The 16,597-nt window shown below is 55.7% G+C and overlaps 3 protein-coding genes across 3 annotated transcripts; 1 reads left to right on the top strand and 2 right to left on the bottom strand.

Annotated features, from left to right (window-relative positions):
* Nucleotides 1-763: 763 nt before the first annotated feature.
* On the bottom strand, nt 764-5,742 carry VOLCADRAFT_90669 (uncharacterized protein; the record flags this gene model as incomplete). Its single annotated transcript, XM_002950090.1, has 8 exons — nt 764-1,996; nt 2,430-2,587; nt 2,949-3,127; nt 3,440-3,567; nt 3,910-4,443; nt 4,636-4,797; nt 5,171-5,521; nt 5,710-5,742. 8 exons carry the CDS (start codon nt 5,740-5,742, stop codon nt 764-766), a joined length of 2,778 nt encoding a protein of 925 aa, XP_002950136.1.
* A 3,592-nt stretch (nt 5,743-9,334) lies between these two features.
* Nucleotides 9,335-11,558, top strand: VOLCADRAFT_90668 (uncharacterized protein; the record flags this gene model as incomplete). The annotated part of the gene is made up of 5 exons (XM_002950199.1): nt 9,335-9,360; nt 9,543-9,705; nt 10,033-10,345; nt 10,734-10,886; nt 11,131-11,558. 5 exons carry the CDS (start codon nt 9,335-9,337, stop codon nt 11,556-11,558), a joined length of 1,083 nt encoding a protein of 360 aa, XP_002950245.1.
* A 616-nt stretch (nt 11,559-12,174) lies between these two features.
* On the bottom strand, nt 12,175-16,513 carry VOLCADRAFT_90667 (uncharacterized protein; the record flags this gene model as incomplete). Its single annotated transcript, XM_002950089.1, has 8 exons — nt 12,175-12,209; nt 12,818-12,868; nt 13,834-13,887; nt 14,600-14,922; nt 15,224-15,588; nt 15,816-15,999; nt 16,151-16,208; nt 16,312-16,513. 8 exons carry the CDS (start codon nt 16,511-16,513, stop codon nt 12,175-12,177), a joined length of 1,272 nt encoding a protein of 423 aa, XP_002950135.1.
* Nucleotides 16,514-16,597: the final 84 nt, after the last annotated feature.

The raw sequence follows: 16,597 nt of genomic DNA, 5'->3' as shown, positions 1-16,597 counted from the left end.
ATCATCATCATCATCATCATCATTTCGGTGAGCACATCACATGGTTCTATTTGAGAAAAGGCAATCTCTCTATTCCCATCAGGACAGCCGCCACAGCCCTCCATTCACCAACCTAAAACAAACTATAATAAAAACTTGGAAAAGGATACAAGGAATGCAGTATAACTAACTGTACACAAGCGACCAAAATGTCGCGCTTGAGTCTCGACTCCGTTCGACGGCATTGGACAAGTCGCCCAGCACCTACCACAATGATAAGGTAGCGCACCAAGAGAACCGAACAGCAGCAGCGGCACAGCGACGTAAATTTTTGGATGCGGGTTCTGGAGTATGTATGCTGCTGCCACCTGCTGCTGTACGGCTCCGGTCCGCCACCCCAAAAAAAATGAAGGAACAAATGTACGGGTGGTGCGCGATCTGCACCCAGAGCTCCATGGGCCCCAGCTGCAAGCACCCCAAACAGCGCATGGGACGACTGGAAAGGAAGAGAGTCCAAAAGAAGAAAAAAGTTACGGCAGTAACAAACCTAAGCAATAGCCAGCGATTACCAGTCGCAGCTCTGGTCGCCATCCCTTACAGCGCACCCCCTGCTTTGCAGTTGTGTCGCATATCATATCTTGCCGCCATATATTCTTCTCGGCGATTTGAATATCTCTTATTATGGAGAAAATCTGAACAGTCCGAATTCCGACATCAGTTGGGAAAGGCGGCGCTCCGAAACCCCAACAACACGATCCCTCTGCACATATACCCCAATGGCACATTACGGCCACAACCACATGCGACCGGCAGCAGGACCGCCAGTGGCGGCGCTCACACGCAGCTGCCGTACAGTACGTACTGCAGGCAGCGGCGCCTTGAAGACCGGCATGTTCGCAACAACGGCTCGTGTGGGCCGGTAGGCAGCTGTATAACCCCGTAGAAACACGCCATTGATACTGCCGCTACTGCCGCTACTGCCGCCGCCGCCGGGAGCTCTCCGCCGCCTCCCGTTCCGCAACGGCCACTGCTGCATCGGTATCAGCGGCGGCACCGCTGCAGCAGCCGCCAGGGCTTCTTGCTGTCTGATGTACTGCTCCCTCCGGGGCCCATCTAGCACATCGGAGATGGCACCCAGCCCCACAACAATCAACACGAGGCGGCGGCGCCGGTCGTCATCAACGTAACGCGACGGCGCGGAACCGCCACCACTGACGTTGCCACCGCCTGGGTACTTCACTTGCAAGGGCACTCCCACGGCACTGAGAGCGCCCAGAAGAAGCACCGTGGACGCCGCCGCCAGGGACTGCAAGGGGATCTGGCTAGCGGGCCCAGCAGGCGGGAAGGCTTTAGCCGGCAGCGGCAGCAACGTAAGGGGACCTGGCGCCCGCGTAAACAGCAGATGGCCGGGCGGCAGTAGCGCTGTTGCGGGGTTCTTACGGGATGAGATGATGGTCGTTGCGGTGAACCGCTTCTTCGTGGCTGTGATGATGGCGGCAGCAGTGGCGGTCGCAGAGTTTTCAGTAAGATGAACGGGTCTCAGTCTCAGTCGCTGCGCATGGGGAAGTGATGAAGGGAGCCAGTCCGCGCCGTGCACTTCGTCGTCGTTCCTAGGTCGCCCAAACACCGCCGCTAGCGTGTACCCGTCCGCTAACGACATAACGGATGACGGCAGTCGGCGCTCTGGTGCTGGTGCTGGCGCTGGTGTGAGGGCGGTGGTGTGGCCATCACTAGCCGCGCCATCTGGGAGAAGGAACCGGCGGTGGATTCGGCCACTGCCTGGCAGCTGAAAATTCAGTGGCAGTAGCTGCAGCTGCGGCTGCGGCTGGATGTTGTTGTTGATGGTGGTGGAGGTCTTGATGGCCTCCCTGACCCGCACCGGTTCGATTCCCAGCGCCGCCGCAATGACTTGCTCCTGGCAGGGCTCGTCAGTGAGGAAACCGCCGTGTCCCAGGTCCTCCCGGAACACCACATTGGGGTGGGTGCAGGAGGTACCTAGCAGTGCGGCGCGGTTGGCCTGGTGGGGGGGGGACATACATGCATGCAGACAGGGGAGGGAAGTGAACAGCGGAAGGGAGCTAGGAGTGCAGGGGTAGTGTAGGATAGTATAGTAGTAGTGTAGGGCAGTGCAAGGGTAGCGCAACGGGCACTGTAGCGGGCCGGGGGAAAAGAACTGGGGAGAGAATTTGGAGAGAAGTGGACTGGAAAAGGGAGTGTGAGGTCAAACCCTCTTAACCTCCCTTTACCCTCTTACCTCTCTTAGCCCCCCACTCGCCATCCTCTGTCACCCCTGTTTGAGAGGGCCGTAGGACCCTCATCTCCCTTTCCTTGGCATCACCTTACATTTTGTACCCGCAGCTCACCTTTACCTCCTCAACCCCCCTCTCCTACCTCCCGTCCCAACTCCGTTTTTCCTCCCCCCCCCCCCCCCCCCACCCACACACACTCACCAGTATCCTCCGAACCTCCCGCACCGGCACCAAGTTATCCCGGCCACTCAGCACCACGGTGGATCGGGGGGGCAGTTCTGAGGGCCATAGGTTCACGCGGGCCCAGTCCAGACGGCGCCGGAGGGCCACAGAGCAGTGGAACTCAGCCACCACGAGACCTTGAGGGGGGCCGCGCAGGACAGAGGGGGGGGGCAGGGAGGGAGGGTTGGGGATGGAGGGCAGCCGGTAGCGGGAAGGGAGAGGTGGTATGGGTGCGCTGATTGTGATGTGTGAGAGAGAGAGAGTTAACGGTATTGGTTGGGAGGTAGGGAACGATGGAAAGCGGGGAAGGGAGAAAGATGAAGGGCAGCTTCGAGAGCGAACGTCCCCATTAGTGGACCGGCGAGGGATCCAAAACATGGCAGGACGGCCGAACAGCGTTATACACAAGTTTTTAGCAGCCGTACACATGAGCAGGGTCCGTAGTCCTCACATAGATTCTATTCCAGTTCAGGTACCATTCCGCTTCCGAGGGCTCACCCTTGATGAGGTTTCGCAGCAGGGGGCACCGCTTGGCGCCCTGGGGCTGCTGGGCTTGGTGGGGCTGCTGGGGCTGCTGAGGCGGCAGCGGCGGCGTGCTAACCGGCTGCTGGTGCTGGTTGTTTAGGGGCTGCTGATAGATGGCGTTGCGAACCAGATGCGGCAGAAACATGGCAAAGCTGGAAAAAAGGGAAAGGGGCGGCGTAGGACAGGATAAACAGGCAAAACGTAAGAGTATATTTAGATGAAGCGCAGTAAATATAACTTTAAAATAGGTTTTCTGGAGAGGACATGGCTACAATACGGCTACAAAGGTGCAATGGCATGGAACGAACTGGCCGGCTGCAACATCCCCTCCTCCCCTCAACGGAATAAGCTCTTGTTGATGTTTCGATCATCGTAATATTGCCTAAATCCATTGCCTTCCTTCCTCAAGGAGCTTCCCCAGGCCCCAGTCATCCCCTAGCCGTAACCCGTACCCCACAACGTACCATACGGGGTCCACCAAGGTGAGGCGAGTGACCCGTGGGGCGGTGGAAGTTGCGGCGGCCAGCTTCGTGAGGGCGGAGGCGATCAGGGTGCCGTACGAGTGAGCCAGCAGGGATACCCGGGCGACACCCTATGTGAGGAAAGAGGGGGAGAGGAAGTGAAGAAGGGGGTAAGAAGAGGTGAAGAAGGGTTTTGGGGCGTGGCTGGGGAAAGAGCGGGATAGAGCTGCGAGACGGAAACAGACGGACGGACGGGCGAGAGGAGCGAAACACCGTGCCGATAACGTGCAGGCAACGGACAGCCACCCGGCCACCCGGAGGGGGCACCATGGGGGACACCGCACCCCCCCGAGATGTGTGTTGGCCCCAGGGGCAACTCCGTCTCAAATCCCCTCAGAGCCTTCTATCATAACACTGCCATTCACTTCAATGTCCGACCCTAATCCTTCATTTCCACACACCCCCCGTCTCACCCTGCCGGCCAGGAAGGCCGCCACGTCAGCAGCCACCTCGTGCGGTGCGGGGATGGTGGAGGTCAGCCGCATGGACACGTGCTTTGTCTGTACGGCATACACGTGCCGTCGGCCACCTGATGCAGCCAACAGCCTCCTCAGCAACCGCAGGTACGGCGTAAGGCCCAGCCCGATGCCGTGAAGGAACAGGAGCGGCGCATCGTCGTCATCGCCACCGTCACCGTCACCGCCCTTCTTGATGTCCGTTGCTGTGCGGGCGGCTGTAGCAGTAGTGCCCGCGGTTGGAGGGCTCCACGTGTAGACGGTGGCGGTGCCGCCCGGGGTGGCTGTAGCACGAAAACCCATTACAAGGAGGGCGATGTGAGTCGCAGCAGCTACAGCTTCGGTTAGCAGGTAGAACACCAGCGGGCGGTAGCTGGCGACCAGAGGGTCTGCCGTACAGGCCAGAAGCTTGGCGTCAGCAGCCGCGTCAACGGCGCCTGCGGCGGCGGCGTCAGCGGCGGCGTCAGTATCGCCGGACGAGCCATGTACGAGCTCCATAAGGCGGCAAGCCCAGGTACGGATACGGGGGCAGGGGATGGAGGAAGCTGTAGCAACACGGGTGCTGCCGCTGCCGCTGCCGCTGCTGTCTTTGCCTTCACCGTCGGAGTGCTCGAACGCAACATCGCCATCAGCAGCAGCTGCAGTAGTAGCACCAGCAGCAGCTGCGGTGTTGTTCTGTTCAACTCCGAGGGCTGCAGCTTCAGATACCGCCTGGGCCTGTTGCGGCAGTAGCAAGTACGACAGCAGTTGGGTGACGTGGCTGATATGTAGCTGGTGGGGCCCCGCTAAGCCGCTGAACCACTGGGCCAGGAGATGACCACCCTGAAGCAAATCTAGGTGACCCTCCTGGGAGGGCGAGGGAGATTCCAGGGAGGACGGGAGAAAGGGAGAGAGGGAGGAAGGGGAGGGGTGCATGTTGCGCTGTGGTCACTCCGGGTTCTGCAAAGCAGTTTCTTGCATGTCTGTCGGACTCGCATGAGATGGACTTTGGGACGCTTGCCGTCTGGAACCGCCGCGCGCACCGCCTTGCTATAATGTTACATACTATTGAGCCCTCTTTCAATGGAGAAGGGTATCATTGTCCTCCGTAAAGCCATGAAAATAGCAAATGATTCGCGAGCACAGTTTACGACAAGTTTTAATCCCCACAAATCCCATTAAATCGTAGATTCCATACATGGGAGATGGGCACATGACATAAGCTTGATTGGCCAAGTACCTTTTCGTCAAACAGTTTATCAGCCACTTGTTCCGCGTGCGAGCAGCTGGAGGGCGTAGTCTCCCATAGCCAACCAGCGAACTTGGGGGAGACGCTTTTATCACCGGACAGGGAGGCGGCATCCGACTGTTGCTTAATAAGGCGACCAAAGATTGTCAGGCCCAGAGATGAAGCGCGCCGCTTGCGGGGGTTTGTGGTAAAGGTTTTGGAAGTTGATGCGTCGATGGGCGAGCTATGGACGCTGAAACGAACAGCCGCGGACGCAGCGAAGGCCAATTCACAGCATGCCAAACTGATTGCAACAGCAGGAGGCAGAGCAGCAGTTGCGGCAACAACAAGCGCAAGGGACACCTGCAAGACAGGGATTTTCCGAAGGATGTAAAAGCGTAAGTAAGCGTAAGGGCATCGAAGCAAATTAAAGTGATTAATCGAAGAAACATCTTTTGACAAACGTTATAGATTGTTGCCAACAAAGCCGCATTGAGTCCTAGGGGCCGAGGAGCGCGAATGGCCGTCTGCGAACCCTCCTCCTGTCTCACCAGCGAAGCAGCGTCCACAGTCCATCTTTGCATACAAAGATGGATGAAAGCTAATTCGTTGTTCTCGCCGACAAGCGGCGATTGGAGGGCGGAAGAGGCGAAGCGTCGATTAGGCAGACGTGGGCATATGTGCAGCCCGCAACAGGTAGTAAAATATACGTAAAATAATGAATAAAGCGTCTTTTAAACTAGCCACTTATTTGTGCGTGCGATGGGTGGGCGAATGAGGCCCGGAGGCCAACGGAACAGCAGGCTTGGGACCTTCGGCAGGCCGACGAGGCCGCGGACAGCGTCGGCACAAAGTGTGAGGCTGAACAAACTATAGGAATTTCTCTTATCATAATTATGCTATGCCTTAAGTCTTTTTGTGGCTACATATTTCTGGACTCACTACAAGGAGCCCTTTGCAAGGACCTCTTCCACTTCCTTTCACACCGCCTACAGCTGCAAACCGCAAGCTCAAGACGTGATAATAAATAAATAGATAGAAAAGCTTTGCACTGACAAGTACGCATAAGGCTCGCCGGGGTTATGCCATGCTCAGGTGCCGTGCGTCTTGCATGACTCAGACCTCATGAAGACGCACCAATCTCAACATCGCCAGCTTTAACAGAGCCATAATCAATGCATTTTAAGCTCAAATCTACAAAAATGAAGCGACGGCCTTGCAAACTACAATTTGTAGCAATGCAAGTACGCAATTGTGAATCACGAATGCCACCAAAACTCATCCGGAAGTCGCAGGCATGCGCAATTTTTCTTTGTATGTAATCATATTGATACACATGAAGTCCGCTGTGCGTGACAGGGGTAAGGACGGGACGTCATGGGTTTTGGAGGTGGTTTTGGGGGTTTGGTACGGCAATGAGCGGCGGATGCCTCGCAGCGGAGATACTACAGAACTTAAGACAGGGACTTTGGTCCCTAATTGTAAAGGATTGCTCCCCGACATCGGTGTATGTGAATGTTCCAATAACCCATGTGGGTCAGGCTGGGCTCAATGTGAGGGGAGTTCCTCGTGCCAGGTAACGGCAAGCACTAGAAAACGCGGAGCAGGAAAGAAGCAACGTTTCACGTGGCGTGAAAGGGACGATTGAAATTCATGGATACCATGGATTTGTAACGGAGGACGATGTTTCAGGCTCGCGTTTTGCTGCTATTGTCATGCTATGCAACCTAGCGAAATCTGAACTTAGCCTTGATTTGACCAGCCAGAATCATGAAATATCAAGATGTGTCAGTAACAGCTCGTGGAAATAAAATAATGGGGATTGGAATTGAAGATGGATTTTAACGAGGCCGCGCTTGAAACGTTTTGCAGTACCAACTTCTTCGCAACGTGAACAAACTAGTCGCTCCGGCCGATGTAGAATGCACACACCTTGTTTGTGCATTTAACTTACCATCTTGTTGATGGGGCCACGCGTCAGTGGGTGCTAAACCACATGCAGAGTTAAGCTGACTAACTAAAGAAGGCCAACAAGGCGGCAGCTCGGTAGGGGAGAGTCCTCCAGTACTATCGTCAGCTCCCCCAAAACTTAGAGAACTTAGCCCATGGCCCGTTCCAAGGTTGCAGTGAATGCAGGGTTACGTTATGTTACAAGCTGGCGGCCCTAGACAAGCCAGGATGCGGAATTTCCGCCCTTCCCTAGCGCGTGTTTTCCATATACGGCAACCACCAGATTGCAACCACAAGATTGTGTAGGTTTTCAATGTGATGTAGCTCTTCATTAAGACTACTTCCGGGCCGAGTCGCGTATGATTGGCAAAGTTAGGGATCATCATAGTAGGGATCATCATAGTTTCACCCCAAGGTGCAATGACGAGCATTGTATCCTAAAACTGTTTGTTTGTGGGGCCTGTGGAACTTGGCCCAAGTTTTGAAATTTATCTCTGTACGGCGTATGTTCAATTAAATCTGTGTGTGTGTTACATGGTTGGGGGTGCGTGACCCCATACCTGTAAGACTACCCATACGAGCCGAAGGCCCAAGGGCAATACTACAACGCCTAAAAGCCACGGAGAAAAGGAAAAACACCCCACATCAGCCCAGACTAGCGCGAAATCTTAATATGTATACATGGGCAGTCTTGTTAGGAAAGGTTTCATATGTCAGCGTGCACCAGCCAGCAACGCAGCACGCAGCAGCTCAGCAGGCAGGTCTTTGGTCGCTTCACTGAACCAGGTGCGGACAGGCACTTCTTATGCATGGTTAGGCACCTTAGATTACATCCCATTACGGTCAACCGAGTTTTGTACGGCCGGCCGATTGGTTGGGTAGGCTACCAATTCGGTAGGGTGAAGGCCGGTAGGTAACTCCACTGGGCAAGCCTACCGGGGCCCCAACCTACCGACGGGTTGGACCCGGTTACCGATCGGTGACCAGTCGATAAGGTATGCTTTTCGCTGGCTTCCACACGCCTTGTAGGCTGTTCGCGGTTTCCTCGGGCTGTGTTACAGACCCCGGGGACTATCCGCGGGGTGGGCATGGTCTGGACTTGATGGTGGCTTTGTTTCGTAAGTCGCGGTAGTGTGTTCCAAGCCACCTGCCTTAAGTCGCCGGCGGCAATCTTGCTGTAGGCTTGGTATAGGCAGCCCTTGGATACTTGCGCCTGTCCGGCTTCCGAAGGGAGTCTGTCTGCGTTTCGGCTAGCGTTGAGGGTTGGCTCCTTGTCCCTCTTCTTGTCCTTGCATCCTGTCCGACAGTCCGAGTGTACGCTGTGACCTTTCTTTTCATTTTAAGCCATGAAAATTTGTGGACTTTTGGTACTTGCGAATGCACGGCTCGTTGATCTGCCCTGGGGTGTGTTGTTTTTTCAACCGTTAGCATGTACGGCTAGTGATGTGGGTTGATTCCCTGTCCCACTTGTAATAACAGCATCCAAGCTATTATGAAGTTGAATATATTTCCAATGCAAAGCTGAGTTTACGCCTTTCGTACAGTATGCACTAGAGCGAAGTCGCCAGTCGTCGCCACCGGACAATACCGCACCGGTAACCATGACAGTATATTCAGACGTATATGCCGGACTTGTTAATGACAAGGATCTTGTACTTGCATTTATAACAGCCAATGCCAAAGCAACGAGCCGAGGTCTGACGTCTTTAACGGACGTTCGTCGGGAAGTTGCTCCAGTCATGCAGACCGTCCAACTTCGTGTTTTAAGGAGACTAGTAATTCTTTGACGTGAAATTCATGTCAGCATGTAAGGTGTACACCCCCAACTTAAGGGTGCAGATGTCGCCATGTGTGGCTTCCAATAGTAAGATGAGGACAGCCCCAAGCACCCTTACATTTGATTAATGTGAACTTTGTCGTTACTTAATTCCTAGCTCAGCGTCCATGCAAATGCACATCAGGTTGGTAGGCCATGGCAGCGCATGCGTGAGAGTGTGACGGATTGGCCGCGAGGCCATACAAAAGTGTGACACAGTTCGAAGGCCACCAGGCCCCCGCGAATTGATGGCAACGGTAAACTGTTTTCGGTATATAAACATAATATCAGGACATTAGTTACTATCTTTTCCTTCAGGTGGTCATTTAATTCGCGAGAAAGTGAATCGGTCCATTAATTTTACTTAGGCGCTCGTGACTTATCTGAATTTTCTATATTAAAACTTCAGGATGGCCACTGAGCTCAAGACCAGCAGGTGAAGTCGAAGACTCAAGTTCATGTCTCGGAATACCAGCAAAGAAACATTCCGTCTTTGTTGCATATTGCAGCAAACGACCCGTTGCACACTTTATTGCAATTCCTACAAATCCTTCCGCGACCGTTTACCAACCGGCTTGTCGCTAACAACCAATACGAACGCATTCCTTTACACCGCAGTCAAGGCTCCGTGCTGCCCTACACCATTATCGAGGGACCCGATGCGTGGACTGCTGCCGACTTCCCCGTCCTGGAGGACCACATGCTCCATTTGACCGCCGACCATGTCGCAGAGCTAGATGCTGCAGTGGAGGCAGTGCTGACGAGTGGAAAGCGGCTGCAGGTATCAGGGATCTAATTCACCAAACAGGACGGAGAGCCTCGGGGTCGGGCCTTGTAAATGGATACTGAAGCGGTTTTGAGTCTTGTGCGATTTGGGTCCAAGCCTAGGCAAATTGCGTTGTGGGTTGTGGGCCATGTCGACTCGTTTTCACCAATATGACCGTGGGGTTAATGCCTTGCACGGAACTGCCCAGTATGCAGACGCCCTGAGCCGGGTGCCGCATGAAAAGGCCATGTGGGTTTGCCTCCGTTGGCCCTCGACGGAACCACTCTCACCCATACCGCACACTTCTGTCTTCCTCATCCTGCCGTTACTCATCTCCCTCAGGATGTGGACCTGTCGGACTTCGCTCTGCCCACACTGTCCGGTCCGCTGTTCGAGGCCGGTCGGGAGGCGCAGTTCGGCCGCGGCTGGGCGCTGCTTCGCGGCGTGCCTGTGTGGCGGTACAGCCGGCAGCAGCAGCTGGCCGCGTACTGGATTCTGGGGCTGCATTGGGGCCGTGCGGTGCCGCAGAACGCCAAGGGTCATCTGGTGGGCCATATCAAGGACATTGGACACGACCCCAAGAACCCTCTTACGCGCCTCTACGCCACCAATGCCGCACAGCCTTGGCATAACGACGGCCCGGCGGACCTAGTATGTAAGTCAAAAAAGAGTGCTGCATCATTTTGTGAGGCAGAGCTTAGTTTGCACTTAAGAAAGCTGGCTAGGTGTGCTGCATGCGTGCGTCCCTTGTCATCGCTTCCGTGTCAACGCGTTTGAACTTGAGCTTTCCTGTGCAGTTCTGTGCAGTGAAGCTCATTCGGCCGTTGTGTTGTTTCTGTTGCCTTTTCGTATCGGTGTGTCTAAATAAGTAGCGGCTCTAAATAAGTGGCTAACCCTGATGATATGGGTTTGTAGGGACGGGTTATTACGCACAGAGATGTGCTGCTGCATCTGCTTTTTCCATGACTCGCTCTGTTGACGGCCTTGCTCTTCACTCACATTCTGCGCACATAAAAACGTGTCCGTCCGCAAACCCCGAACAGCGCTGTTGTGCCTGTCGGACGCGGAAGAGGGGGGCGACAGCGGGTGGTCGTCTTCCATTTCCGTTCACAACGAGATCCTGCGTCGAGTCCCGCACCTCGCACGCGTGCTTGCGGGACCATGGTTCTTCGACCGAAAAACCGAGGTGCCGGATGGTAAGGGGTTGGCTGAGTCTCGGCGGACTTGGGCGGACAGGGCGCGCGAGGACTCTTGGGTGGAAGTGAATGGTAACTGTGTGCGAGTTTGTCCAGGAAGGGACGGATGGTGAGATGAATGGCTTGTGAAACTTGCTGCGCCACATGCTGGACGGGCCTGGAAGGCCTGGCTCCCAGCCAAATTATTAACGTCCTCTCCCGGCCCCTAACTAATGCAAGCGCACTCATCCCCTTTGCTCTTCAGGCAAGAAGCCTTTCTTCGAGATCCCAGTGTTCAACTACCACAAGGGCTACCTGTCCGTCAACTACTCGGACAACTACTACCTCCTCAGCCAGCGCCACCCCGAGGTACCCAAGCTGCAGCCCGAGCACCACGAAGCCATGCGCCTGTTCAACGAGCTCGCCTCCGGTCCCGAGCTCAGCTTGCGCATGGTACTGAGGCCCGGAGACGTGCAGCTGCTGTCCAACCACACGTGCCTACATTACCGTGGAGCCTTCCGGGACAGCGCCACCCACACACGGCACCTGCTGCGCCTGTGGCTGGCGCCGCCTAATGACCGCCCGCTGCCCGAGTGCTATGCGGAGATTATGGCCGGCAGCGTGGTGCCGGGGAAGCGCGGAGGGATTATCATTCAGGGAGCTGCGCCCAATATCCCAGAGGAAGCCGAGTAATAGTCAGGGGTGGAGTGGGGTAGTTTGCCAAACATGCGCGAAGTAGCGCATTTCACGTGAGGGGTGCAGCACGTTTGCAACCTTGTAGCGATGTATGACTGCCGAGCCTGAAATCTATAGGCTTGCCACTCTCTGTCTCTCCGTGTGAGCCCCTCTATTTCTTGTCTTCGCTATCGTTCGTGCTCTGAACGTGAAGTGCTGGGTTAGGGCGAATGGTTACTAGCGACCATGTCTTTGGATGGTTACCAGTGCGTTTGGTTTTGTCCTGGTTCCCGTTAGGGGGAAGTAAAAGCAGCTGTAGTAGAGGGTAGCGTCTGCGGGTGTAGGGTCGCAGGGCAGTGTGGACGATTGCTTGGACGTGAAGCGTGGGGGGTTTGCCTTTGGAGCGCGTCGGCGGCATTGGAGTGCATCACTTCCATTCCGCATTTTGTATTTATGCGGCGCGACGGTCTTGTGCGTTCCTAGCTTGCTGAGGGCTGAATTGACCTGCCCTGCCACATAGCAGCCATATAGATCAACCAGTCGGTTGGGTGGCGTTAGGATGGGGGTGGAAACGTCGAGGCGCTGACGGCGAGAGAGATCTGGGGAGAGCAAAACGCTTCCGGCGCACTGGAGGTTAGCTAATGTACATATACTTATACAGGCGAGGCCCTGCAGACATAAAGCGTTCGACGAGATGTATTATTACAGGAGGGACTTGCGGAGGCCAACGCGAATGACCTGGACACGCGACGCGCGAGTAGCTTATTATGTTTTTTTCGGGCAGGGCTGGTCTGAGCTGCGTTTCTAATTTCTTCGGGGATTTTTGTTGCAAGATGCTTTTCGGTTCCAGCGCATTTCTTCTTCCAATCAGTATATAATTTTCTTTTATCCACCGCCAGTTTTGAGGCGTCTTGGGTCTTGCTCATGTTAAGCTATGGGGAGCCGTGAGAGCGACATGAGTAAGGTGTGTAGACAGGGTACGGCACATGTGTCAGGGTACGATATGCAATGCCATGCGGTGTGGCAATGGTACGGGACTGTAACAAGAATATACAGGTTGGAAGCCCTGGCCTCTAGCTACATCACCAATCATCACGGCCACAACGGAAAGGAGATACTGGAGTGTTCATGTAACGTGTCGCGGGTCACAGGGTCGCAACTTGGCAAATGACTCTTGTTTCCTCCCAATATTACACACCAACCTTCAAGGCTGATTGTAGTGTAAGGGGACGGCAAATATTATGAGGATAACATGGAAACAGTTTTATATACCCCACCTTGCCCATTGATGAACCCCGTCGGTACCAAATTCCACTTAAAAACATTTCCTGCATCATAAAAATTGCACCTGGACATGTCATTTACATGCCAACCCAAGCTTGCGACATCACCATCTATACACATAACCACTATCGTCGTAGTTCCTGTTAATCCTTCTCCTGTACCTCAAAGCTGCTGCTCTTAAAACGCCTACTAATTGAACTAATTGATTACCGGATGGAAAACGCGGATGTCGCACCCTACCCTGACAGGCCAAGGGTCAACAAAGCTCGACAACACCCATACGATATACATCCTTCCGCTGCTAACGCTGCTCTGACTGCTGTTGCTCTAAGCACTCTTACCCTTCCATCACCCCTCTCATTACCCCTCTTAATGCTCAGCCACCACGACTGCTCTACTATTGCCCTGGCTGCTGCTGCTGTTGCTGTTGCTGCTGCTGCTGCATCCCTCCCATCACCACATCCGCAGCCAGCAGTACATCCAGGTACGTGGCCACATTGGATGGCCCGACCAGGGGACCGAAAGGCAGTGCAGCAGCCATGCAGAGCAGATGACCAACGATCTGGCCACAGGGCAACAGGGTTGCCAAGGTGGACGGGGCGTGTATTGTTGGACCAGGGATCAGAGCGAAGATGGGCGAGTGGCGGGGGTAGGGTGAGGCGGGGCCGTGCGTTGGGGTGAGATGCTAGGTATGGGTTGTGTGTGTGTGTGCGTGCGTGTGTCGTCACACGCTGCGGGTCAGACTTAGGGTTGCGCGACGTTTGACACACGCCCATCCGCATTCGGAATGCGGTGAGGACCTCGATGGTCTTGAGGGCCTTGAGGACCTTGGCAGATGTGCGAAATCCATGAAGCCATAAGCCACTCTCGGTCTAACCGAAGCAGTTGTACGTCTATGACGATTCCCTCGCGTCCGCTCCATCCTTTTTCAACCCCGCTGCATTGCACATCCCCCTGCTAACATGATCACATGACCAGCCCTCCCCAGCGTTCCCCCACTGCGCCTCACCTCCTGCTTCAGGTCCCATAACTGGCTGGCCGCGCACATGGTGCTCCGCGACAGCTGGGCGGTGCTCAGGGACCGGGGGTGCACCGGGGCAGTGCCGCTGCCACCGCCGCCAGCTGCTGCCGCTGCTGCTGCTGCTGCAGCTGCAGCTGCCCGCTGGGGCCTGAGCGAATCCAGACAGATGCTCAGCAGAGCGCCTGGGATGATGATGATGATGATGATGATGATGATGATGATAGGAGTCGCAGGGGAGCGGATAAATATGGGAGTTCTTTTGGTGGACGGTTTTTATAAATCCCCTCGAAGAGTATATACTGTATGGCATACACACGAAAGGCCATACGCAGGAAAGTTGCAAGCGGACGCGGATGTGCCCTAGGGCGAGCCGATGCCTTGTCAGGTCAGGTCGCTTGCCCGACACAAAACTAAATGAACCTTTCGTACGTGTGTTTTTATTGTCGCCTCGTCCTCCTCCTGCTGGTCTTAATCCTTCCGGCAAAAAACCCTAGCGCCACCTTTCCGGTTTCGTGTCCATCTTTCCCCATCACCACCGCGCACGCCGCGGGTTGCCAAAGGAATTTCCTCAGGGCACAGCCTGCGCGGGCCCCTGACTTGCTTCATACTTCCACACTACGTCCAAACACCGCAAACATTAAGAGTGAAAAATCGGTGAAGCGTTTCAGCCCTTCCCAGCATGCGCACGCAAGGCCGTCCAGAGGCGCGGTCTCTTTTAAACACAATTTCCCCCCCCATACACACACACGCTCACCCGCCACCGTCCTCGGCGACCTGCCCTCGTGCCAGCCTTTCCGCATCACAAGCTCCGTCAGTTGGGATGTCTTGCGGACCAACGGGTGCGACCACAGCGCGGTTTCGGATACAGGCGCCGCGGCTGCCTCAGCGCCTCCGTCCAGGAGATCATCACCGCCGCCGCCGCCGGCCGCTCCGCCCTCAGCCGCCACCGGTGCGGCTTCTGTTGTAGACTCTTGTTGCTGTAGCTGCCCCGAGGCGACGAGCTCCCTGGCCATTCTCATAACGAACCGCTCCACGTCCACGGCGGGCAGAGAGAGTTGCAGAAACGCCGCTTGCTGCCTAGGGAGGGAAGGACAGCTTTTATCGGTGAGGTCGGTTTGCGGCATCTTGGAGAGCTTGGATGTGGGACGAGGCCATGCTCGGGCCCAAATTAAAAATGCGAACCCTTTAAATCAGTAGCAGCTGCACAAGGCACAAATGCGTCAAAGCTAGGATGGAAGCTTCCTATTCCATGTCGAGCTGCTGACCCGGGTAGGATCGGGGCGTATAGCGGGTAAGGATCAGAATACCGCTTCTGCCTCCGTCGGCTGCATTACCCCTTTCCAGAGTCTGCGAGCCCGCTGCTCTCCTGCTCCCCCACCTGGCCATCTCGCCGACCCGGAAGATGTCGGTGCAGGTCGCCATGGCCACCTCAGCCAAGGTCAAGGTGCCCCGCTCGCTGCGGGATGCCAGGTACAGCAACGCACCTAGACGGGCACACGACTCCTGCCCGCCTGTGGCGGGGAGCGCGGGCCGGGCGGCGGTGGAAACAGAGGAACTGGGCGGCGCCTCCTTCGCCTCCGTAACCCCAGTCTCGGCATTGGGGCTGATGTCCCATGCGCCATCGGCTCTCTTGTCCTCGTCGCCGCGGTTGCCGTTGCCGCTGCAACCCGGCACCGCACCCGCGTTGTCGCCACCATAGCCGTAGCGCCGCGCCGCCGCTGTTCCGGAGGCTGCCTGATGGATCTGCAGTGTGGGGCAAGACGTCAGGCGGGCTGTTGCGAGTAAGGGAACCGTGTGGTGCTTCCATGGGCAGCTCAGCCATGCATGGTAAGAACAGTAAGCAAACGCACACAACACACGCACGATCAAGGCTGTCGTTTACTTACGGGATGATGGCAGCCTAACTTAGCATGGGGGGACATTAACATCCAGTCTTCTCTGAGGATGCATCCTTTTGGCATGCCACGTACCCGAGCTAGGAAACCCGCCGCCACCTGGGTTATAGGCCCGGGCAGCCGCAGCGCCGTCGCCAACCCTTCGAGGTTGGACAACTCCTGTCGTTGCCGCCGGGCACGGGCGCTGGCACCGTCGTTGCCCACTGGGTAGGGCGGTGCCGCCGCTACACCCCCTGTGCCCCCGGTCTGGCCCCCTGTGCTGCGGGTAATACCAGCCAGGCAAAGGATGACGCAAGGGGAAGGTTCTGTAATGTATGTATAAAGGAGAAGCTTTCTGTTATGGGATGCGGGCCATGTACTAGTGTGCAGTTGCATGCTGTCCTGGCTTCGTATAGAGGGCGTTGGTGTACCCGTGCGTGCTCGACCCGGACTGACGCATGAGCTCCAAGCAGCGTGAGATATAAAGAGCTATGCGGCACCCCAACATGGCATGCATGTTTGCACATACACCTCGGATCCAGTCCACCCGAACTTTGCCTGGCCCCGACTGAGGAGATGCAAAGCGCCTTACCCTCGGCCCCATATGCAGCTGTGACTGCGAAGTGGCCTCCTATTGGGTTGCCTTGTTGCGTGTCGGCAATTTCCTGATATGCTACCAGCTCATGCTGCTGCGAAACGAACCCACAGTTTTGGCATACGCAACACGAGGCTCCGTAGTCATAGGAAACTGCATGAGCGCCACAGCGTGTACATAGGTCACCTTCTGCGTCCATGGTTTTTTGCGGGTTTCGCCGCACACCCCTATACTATTTAGATTGCGATACTGCCGAAGTCCTTTATATAGTGCGTACACGGAT

The sequence above is a fragment of the Volvox carteri genome, assembly GCF_000143455.1.
Source record: "Volvox carteri f. nagariensis unplaced genomic scaffold VOLCAscaffold_17, whole genome shotgun sequence".
In the NCBI taxonomy this organism is placed as follows: Eukaryota; Viridiplantae; Chlorophyta; class Chlorophyceae; order Chlamydomonadales; family Volvocaceae; genus Volvox; species Volvox carteri.
Note: the sequence above shows the minus strand (reverse complement) of the source record. Positions and strands in the feature narration are given on the sequence as shown.